Raw genomic sequence first — 9,823 nt, forward strand, 5'->3', positions numbered from 1 at the left:
AGAGGGATAAAACCAACCCTCTGGATGTCAGTCAGTGAAGAGAAAACTTGGAAACAGAGGCTCTGGGTTTTCTCAGCCAGGAGGGCTGAGGGGCCATGAGGCTATGTGAAGCCTGATCTCTTCCCTGTCTGGACTTGTGTCTGATGAGCAGACCTGCTAAGGTTTGGAGCCTGAGACCCTGTTTACAAGCTGTGCTTAGAGGCGAGTCAGGGAAAACTACTGTGTATTAGGAAGTGCCTAGATGGTCAGGTGTTTATTTGATGTTTATGTTTGTGTAGGTGCTGAAGTGCCGAAATAAAGCACCCGTTTGGACATTAAATCCTGTTGTCCAGTGAAGAAGTCTATGATTGCGACCCCCTGAGAGACATCGATCCCTTACATAGGATATTCTTGTTAATGATTCCAAGGTCTGATCTGCTAGACCTTAAGGTAGCCATACTCGTTAAACAGAAGGGAATCAGAAGAGCTATCTGTCCCCTGAACAATGATTTGTATGACAGTTATAGCTCCTGACTCCCTCCCAACTCTCCCATAAAAATACATGTTCTTTTTGGCCAAATGTATGTTTTCAGTAATGAAAAATCCACTGCCAGATTCTTCTGGAGCAGCTTGGGTTAGGCCAACAATAAATTAATTTGTATGGAGGACTTTAGGATCCTCTGGTGGGTTAGTCCTACACTGGTACTGGAAGGAGAAACTGTGACAATTGTCTGTGTTTGACACCTAGGAGGGATTCTGCAGTTCAAAAAAAATTTAGCATAGCAAAATTTCCAATTCTATTAAGTGACACTTTAGGAGCAGACATGGCAGCTTGGAGAAAGATAAAAATTATCTTACCTTAAACACAACAATGGGAATGTCAATGACAATGTAGATAAGGTCTCCAAGTGCCAGGCTGGCTATCAGAGCATTTGGTCCATTCCTCATGCACTTATTCTGGTAGATTATTCTCAGAAGAGTTGCATTCCCAACCATCCCAATGATGAAAATAACACAGGATAAGGTAGTGTTTATGTACTTGAAGACGTAGCTGATTTTAATCCTCTCAGGGCATAGGAGAATGGTACCGTTTGGTCTCATTGAACGGTCAGGAAAGGTCCTGTTTTTAGCAAAGTCAGCATAGGTTTCAGTCCGGTTATGGATGTAATCTCCATAATTATTACTGATAGCAAGTCCGGTTAATGCCAGCAGCACAATGACTCTCAGGATAACAGAGCCCATGTCTCTTTATTGTCCCCAAGCACACAGAGAATCACTTGTAGGGAAACTCTTACTTCGTACCTGGAACAGAAAACACAGTATTGTTATAGACACATGGCTGCAAGGTTTTCTAAACCCTTTGTCTGTAATTTGTGTTTAGTTTACCTTACTATAAACTAGATACATATTGTATACATAATATAAAATATATTAAAAAAAGTATAGAGAAAAGTCATACAAAGTAATTTTCTATAGATTTCCTTTTGAATTGTTGAAATAATAGTACATGCTCCCATGTAAATCAGTAATATGTACATTGCTAATTCCTGAAACAAGTGTATGCAGACAAATAGTTTATCGCCATTGCTGCTCCTGTCGTCAAAAACTGTTTATTATACAGAGACATTTACCATGTCCTTTAGTGCTCATACACATAGCCTTATTGCAGATCCATGTTGTATGGCACATATAACCAGTTTTAGGCCTATACTGTGCCTACAATGTTACACGGAGGGACACAGTTGTTTTGTTTTCATAGAATTATACAGAATTCATGAGAAAGAAGTGGCATGTCCACATGATGTATTATATGGCAATGCTTCAAGAGGGAACATGGTGTTGTGTTGTGGCACAACTGTAGGAACTCTGCGCACTTCTGCATCCGATCTTATAATGAGTTGCAGACTCAAAGTTTGTCACACTTTGAAACCCCTTTTCAGATTAATATAGCTGAAATGTAATATTAAAGCCCTGTCTATTCAAATGGCCTGTGGATGCTACTCCATGTTCTGGCTCATAAAGAGGGGTTCTGAGCTCTCTGATGATGTCCATATGCCATAATACAACATACTGTACGAGAAGACGTTATTGTGATGAGACATCCACTTTTTGCTGTAATAACAGTGAGAAGATATGAGAAATAGAACATTCCCGCACTTACCCTGATTTGCCCTAGTTCTGTTTGAGACCACTTTACCGGATTAACCCCAATCAATCACATATCATTTCTCTGACATCTGTTTACAGTGTATGGCTGTGATAGTGATTTAAAGATACATCTCCCTGACATTTTGTTTAATGCATTTCAGTTTCACATTGACACTAAAAAGTGTTCAATAGAAGCTTCTATGGAAGAAATTGTGGGATTGATGATTGCCTGTAGTATGAAATCCTTTCACCATCAGGCTCATTATCTCTGTCTTATGTCAGGCATTGGCGTATCCACAAATAGCCCTGAAATGCAGTATTACTACTGAAACTGTAGAGAGAATTCACAAGAACACAAATATATTATGTCAATGTCAAGTATTTGCTTTAGAGGGAAGGTTGATGGTTGTATATAATAATTACTGGTATACATTTTACATTAGCATTAGTTATATCCCAGTCGGAGAGCACTTAGATAACACTAATGATGGGTCATATAAGGTACTTCAGCAAGACACTGAACTTTACACAAGGTTAAATGCTGTTCGCCAAGGACCTGACTGTGCAGAGCAATTAGTGTATTGAAGCCCAACATTTATGGGGTTACAATTAATCACTTTATTCATGAGCGTCACACAAACTGATGAAGGGATCAGCTCTGAGGCAGTGACAACACTCATGTATAATTTGACTATTAACCATGTGCAGAAAGTACCCTGTTTGAACTTTCCTTATTTCTCTAGTAACTTTAATACCATGGGGATAAGGAAATGTATTTGGATGCAGCACATAACACAAGATACTCAAAAGGGATTTTCTAGCACTCCAAAATTGCTGCAAGCAGTGTCCGGCTAGAGAGCTCTGACACTGTTTAAGAGAAATCTCATTGTAGTTCAGTTCCAAAGTCAAGAGCTGGAAGACAGCTCTGTGTGGATGGTTTGGCTTTGCACATGAATCTTTTTACAGTGAATATATGGTCCTGCTTCGGTATATGCATAGCAGTTCAAGAGTTGGCCTAAAATGAAAAAGCGTGTCCTTAGAATATCCTTATTTATGCATGTTTGACTTTAGAACTTTAGTAGACACATACATCTTTGTTTTGAACCCATGATGAGCTCAGCCTAACATATTGCAAAGTCAACAACACTCATATCACTCCAGTTGGTCAATCACTTTACCATGAAATGTTTAATAGAGGAATGAGATGGTGTGGTCCACCACTGGAGATATTGGGCTAAGCGAGTAAAAGCATGTCTACAGAACTGTGGAATACATGATGGGAACCACAATGCCAGCACTCAGAGTAGTTGTTTTCTCTATTTCTGTTACAGTAAACTCCTGTTTATAAGCAAAGCTATTTAAATGGATGTAAATATTTATCTTTCATATATAATCCACTTGCAAATCATACACGTCTACATACAGCTTGCCTTGTGTTATATACTGTATGGGTCACAGTTAAACCAAATCCCACAACAGGAAAGACCAAGGGTGCTCTAGTATGCAAGATCCCACAGGGAACACGTTATAGCTATTTTATTGCTCTCCTTTGCCCTCTCCTGAAGACTGCATTGTAAAGCACAAACTAAATATTTAGATTGTGACTCTGGGAAACACGTTCTTTTTGGGTTAAACCGTATTCACGTGGCTATTTATATGCAGCTCTCCAGAGCAAAGTAGTATGAGAAAGCAGCTCCCCATGGGATGAGCATGTCTGGGACACAAATGGAATGTGGTACAATCAGGTACTCTCTTCTCCTGCTCTCAAACACAATGTGCTACCATGAAATATGTCATTCTCACAAGCCATTATTAATTCAAATCCTGATGTGTTATGTTTTACTATAATATTGATGCTGTATATAAATGTTACCATGCAATACTCTACTATACAGGTCACACCACAATGTAGGACAAACTATACTGTATATGCACATGCACTATACTATTTATTGTATATACACATGCACTATACTATTTATTTATTATACACCTACTGTGTCCTTCTACCATACCATGTAGATTGTAAGCCCTCACGGGCAGGGCCCTCTCTCCTTCTGTACGTGTACTTGTTCATGCTTAGTGCAATTGTCTGTATTGTGTATGTATACCCCTTTTCATATGTACAACGCTATGGAATGAATGGTGCTTTAATAATTTATATATATATATATAAATATATATATATATACACACACACACTTATATAGCACTACTTATTCCGCAGCGCTTTACAGACATTAGCAATACACTGTCCCCAATGGGGCTCACAACACTACCAATCCATCAAGCAGTTGATCATTTCAAAACAATCCAGACATAATACATCATAAATAATTAATAAAACAAATATACAATACATACAATGATACACACTATATAAGGGCCCATGCATGCGATCGTATGTATTTTGTGGTCCGCAAAACATAGATCCACAAAAAATACAAATGACGCCCGTGTTACATCTGTATTGCATCCATTTTTTTTTTTTTGTGGATCCATTGTAACTATGCCTATCCTTGTCCGCAAATAGACATATTCTATCTTTTTTGCGAAACGAGTATGCGGACATACGGAAACGGAATGCGCACTGAGTCCTATCCGTTTTTTGCGTACCGATTGAAGTGAATGGTTCTGCATATGGGCCGCAGAAAAAACTAAAATGACTCCATGTGCATTCCGTTTCCGTATGTCCGAATGGCAATTCAGCAAAAAAGATAGAACATGTCATATTCCTGTGGACAAGGATAGGCATTGTTACAATGGATCCACAAAAAAACTGATGCAATACGGATGTCGCATGGATGTCATCAGTATTTTTTGCGGATACGCGTTTTGCGGACCGCACAGTACATATGGTCGTGTGGATGAGCCCTAATAGAGAGAAACGTACAGATCTGAATCTGCCATTGAAAGTTGTACTGTAAGTGCATAGTGATTTAAGTACTGTGGTAGGTTTGTCTGCACTATGTAAAGTTACAGACTGTAAAATCATCGGTTGTGGCAAATGATTCATTCATGACAAACTAAACTGCTGCATTGCGAACAGATCTTATATCTCACAAAAGCATACAACCTAGGGGAAAAGGTAATACTTGGCCACCAGTGCCAAAAGCCTCAGGCAGGAGTAAGGTATCTACTAAGATCCTGATGTGTCTGAACCCCAACAAAGAAGCTACTGACAATGTAATAATGCTTTTTCATACCTTAGTATCTTTTAATGCATAAAGGAAAAGAAACAAGCAGAAAATAGCTCAAAAACAACACATAATGCAAATTGCCCCAAACTATTCTCTAGATAACCCCTTCCTAAAGGGAGCAGTTAATATGAGGCAATGGTCAAATATTAGAGGGAAGAGGGAATTTTCCCACAATATGAAAATGCACGTTGACATATTTTACATGCTTTATCATGTTCTTCTCAATAGAAGCATTTCCCAAAAACATCTCTAGGAACTGTTTCTATAAATGCTAAATACCCTGCAAAATGCATACATCAAAATGTGTATGATAGTGCTGTATTACTTGTGTGGCAGTGGTTCTATCATACCGACTCCCCCGTGTGTGTACCAGGACTTACAGGTTCATTCATAAGAATTATTCTTATAGAACTTGTAAAAGAGTGTGAATGGTTCATAGTTGGAACTAATGAATGCACATTTTTGCCTTCCATTCCTAATATCTGCGAGACATGGAGACAGCAAAACCACATCAATTTTTTGACTAAATTACAGCAATTATGAGATGATTAAATTGTTACTTAACCAAACATTAAAGCTAGATCACCTGATAATAATGACTTCCTCGGATGAAACCACAGGCAACTAATAATCAAAGTGAGCAATGAAAGCAAAACGGAGCTATTGCTCAAGCACATACTGTAGCCCTTCAGCACCGAATGGAGAAGGTTTCAACATGGTATAACATGTATGTATTCAGTTAGGTAAGAAATATAGTAAATCATCATTACCAGGAACTGCAGCTGATGGAGGTCTGAGATGTATCCTGTGACTTCAGCGATCCCAGATCATGAGGAAGTTTACACTTGAGAACTTCAGCAGCTAAACTTCTCCACAGCACCTCCAAGCAGCGAACTCTCAGTCTGAGATCACTACTTCATCTGTGCTATCCTGTCACAGACCTTGGCTGGGTGGGATGGAGAATCTCCTCCTCCTGCTCAAGACAAAAGAGGCAGAACAGAGAAACATAAAACACAGAGCAAGTTGATCCGCTGCCAGCCTCAAGCACATACATCAAAAAGACTCTGCCTTGGGGGCAGAGGAAGGACTGAGATGTTTAACCATTTCCTCTCTCCAGCTGTCTTTCTCCTGAACTTTGTTCATTCTCCCAAGTCCTGACAACCTCTCCCTTCTCCTAGGCCTCATGTACACGACCGTATGTATTTTGCAGTCCGCAAAAATACAGATGACATCTGTGTTCATTCTGTATTTTGAAGAACGGAACATCTGGCCCCTAATAGAACAGTCCTATCCTTGTCCGTGATGCGGACAATATTAGGACATGTTCTATTTTTTTGCGGAATGGAAATACGGACATACGGAAACAAAATGCACACGGAGTAACTTCCATTTTTTTTGGGGGGGTGGGACCCATTCAAATGAATGGTTCTGTAAACGGTCTACAAAAAAAACGGAGCAGACACGGAATGAAAATACGTGCTTGTGCATGAGAACTGATGGCCAGGGGCTAAGACAAGAGGAGGGGCTCAAGCTGAAACAAAGGGTTTGACCTTAAGTTTCATAAATGACTGTGTCTGTGTGTAAGACAAGTACAAGGAGAACCCTAGTCCAGATGTGTGCATCAAATAATACCATGCACACAGTAAGCAACTGTTCAACCTCCATAAAAAGTGTCTCTTTCCTTACATGAAAAGAGCAGTGTAGATTCTACAGTGAAATCTGTGAAGGAAGATTGTGATCACTGTGAGCTATCCTGGAGGCAGGACTGGTTTTAGACAAAATGTGGCCCTTGGCAAAATCAAAAGCGGGGCCCACATCTTTCAATAATGTGCTAAAAACACAATCCAACGTCCGACCCCCCCGCAGATCTGCTGTTTGAAGAGACGGCGCGTGCAGTCTCATAGACATACAGCAGCAGAGCGGGAGGAGAGAAGGGAGACGGCACGTGCGCACAGCGCACGCTGTCTCCTCAAATAGCTGATCGTCGGGAATGCCGGGTGTCAGACTCCCACCGATCTAATATTGATGACCTATCCTAAGGATAGATCATCAATATGAAAAAAAACTGAGAACCTCTTGAAGCTACCCCCAATACTGTGCCAGTTCTACTCCCCCCATGTCCACAAACACTATACTATACACCCAGACTGCCCTCATTAATAATGGTGCTCGCAATAGTGATAATGCTCCCCAAGATAGCCCCTATTAGTAGCAATGCCCTCCATATTGCGTCAAATAATAATAATGCCCCTACAGTACTCTAGTAGTAATAATATAGCCATAATGCTCCCAGTGGCTCTAATGTCCCCCTGTAGTGCCCCCCACTAGCTCCAATATATAATGCTTCCCCCCATAGTGCCAATATATGTGTATATATATATATATATATATATATATATGTAATGTTCTACCGTAGTGCCAGTAAGTATATAATGCTCCTCCATTCCTCCCCAGTAGTGCCAAGTATATATAATGATCTCCTTCCCTGGTGCCCCCAGCAGTGTGGACATTTAGTATTTTTTTTTTTAAAACTGCCTCCCTCCCGTTCCCCTGCCACTGTCTGCGATGCAGACCACAGTTTTATCTGTGCCTTGTGTTACTGCATCCTGATGCATGCGGTCCCAATTACATTACCACTCCTGCTCCAGGTCTCACGTGACGACGTCATCATGCGAGACCCAGAGCAGGAGGTTGCAGTGATGTCATTTCAGCTTCTTCCTCTGTTCTAATGCCTCACAGTCTTGAGGCCTAGCGGCCTGAGCCTTGTGAAGTTGGACCGCCATGAGTGCACCCTCCCCTATCCATCGTCCCGACCCTAATTCAGAGCATATTACTGCAGGAGGTATAACAGGAGAGGATTATAACTCCCAGCATGTCTATTATTTAATATCAGAGCACATTACAGGGGGACGTATAAAAGGATGGGACTACAACTCCCAGCATGTCCAAGCAGTTATTATGTGATATCAGAGTACAGTATAAGAGAAGGCATGCAACTCCCAGCATATCCAGGATGTTGTAATGTACCCTGATATTATATAATAATAGCCTGGACATGCTGTGAGTTGTAGTCATCTCCTCTTATACCTCCTCTTGTAATGTACTCTGATATTACATAACAAACTGGACATGCTGGGAGTTGTAATCCTCTCCTCATACCTCGTCTTGTAATGTACTCTGATATTACATAACTGGAGGTATAACAAGAGAGGACTACAACTCCCAGCATTTTCCTGGCACTTACATTGAATCCATACTTCCTCACATGCATGGCTGGTCTTCTTCATTTCTTTACTGCACTGCTGAGCTCCGCCTCCTCTTCTGGTCACATGATGGTGAGGTCATCGCAGGTCCTTCATCCCCTCTTCTCTGCTGAGCTCCGCCTCCTGAATCTGACATTATCGCAGGTCCTGTCAGCACTAGGGTAATGATTTATATGTGAGGGAGGGGACCTTACACTACATTGTAAAGTGCAGCTTTGCTTCCTCAGATGTTCAGCTGATCAGCAGCACTGAAGGAGGGGGCCCCTTAGACAATGGAGGCCCTGGACAATTGCCCAGTTTGCCCCCCTCCCTTAACGCTGGCCCTGCCTTGAGGAAAAAGAGATTTACTGACTGTTAAAATCTGGCATGTGGTTTGCAGAAAATGGATTCCTGGAATGTTCTGTACCTATAATATAAAAAAGTTTACCAAAAATGAAAAACACATAAACAACATTACTATTGTTTACTTGGATTCATGGGCTGAGATCCAAGGAAAGCATACAGCTCTGCTCATTTGTACTAGTCACCCACAAGAGGTCCTCATATGGTGGTAATTGAATGTGTTACAGTATAAATGATGAACAGTAGGAAAATAACCTTGCGTTTTCCTCCAAATGGACTGCAAACAAAGCAATCAAAGGGCATTGCAACTTAGGATGAGACAAATTTTTGTGGTTTTCTACCCGCATTAGTTTAATGCTGTAACTTTTTTTTATTGGTTGGGCTGGCAAAGTGATTACTGTGTATTTTTTATTCAGGTTTCTTTATATATCATTTTTATACATAGACTGCATGCTTTTTTTTAGAATTTTCTGGCTTGCACATTGAAAAAATAGTAAAAAATGCCTTTTTCCAAGATTTTTTTCTGGTAATACTGTAATAGTATCCTAAAATAGATTTTCATTTGTCATTGCCTGCTGTAAAATTAGATATATTACATGTCTCCTTTGAATGATCGGTTCTTGGCTGGTGGCATGACAATTCCCTTGGAATGTTTCTTTCGGGGTGCGTTATTTTTTGTGTATTTTAGGCTACTTTCACACTAGCGTTTTGGCTTTCCGTCTGTGAGATCTGTTTAGGGCTTTTAAAAGCGATCCAAAACGGATCAGTTTTGCCCTAATGCATGCTGAATGAAAAAGGATCCGCTCAGAATGCACCAGTTTGCCTCCGATCAGTCTCCATTCCGCTCTGGAGGCGGACACCAAAACGCTGCCTGCCTGATGAAGGCATCCG

The 9,823-nt window shown here is 40.6% G+C and overlaps 1 protein-coding gene across 1 annotated transcript in view; it reads right to left on the reverse strand.

Annotated features, from left to right (window-relative positions):
- The window catches only part of EDNRA (endothelin receptor type A), a 64,589-nt gene extending 58,314 nt beyond the window's left edge, over positions 1–6,275 (reverse strand). Inside the window, exons 1-2 of the mRNA XM_044300418.1 lie at positions 6,098–6,275; positions 838–1,281 (exon numbers count right to left, since the gene is read on the reverse strand). Coding sequence (XP_044156353.1) covers positions 838–1,221 — 384 coding nt within the window. The 5' untranslated portion in view covers positions 1,222–1,281; positions 6,098–6,275. The remainder of the gene's footprint in view (positions 1–837; positions 1,282–6,097) is intronic.
- Between the last annotated feature and the right edge of the window lie 3,548 nt (positions 6,276–9,823).

The sequence above is a fragment of the Bufo gargarizans genome, chromosome 1, assembly GCF_014858855.1.
Source record: "Bufo gargarizans isolate SCDJY-AF-19 chromosome 1, ASM1485885v1, whole genome shotgun sequence".
Lineage (NCBI taxonomy): Eukaryota > Metazoa > Chordata > Amphibia > Anura > Bufonidae > Bufo > Bufo gargarizans.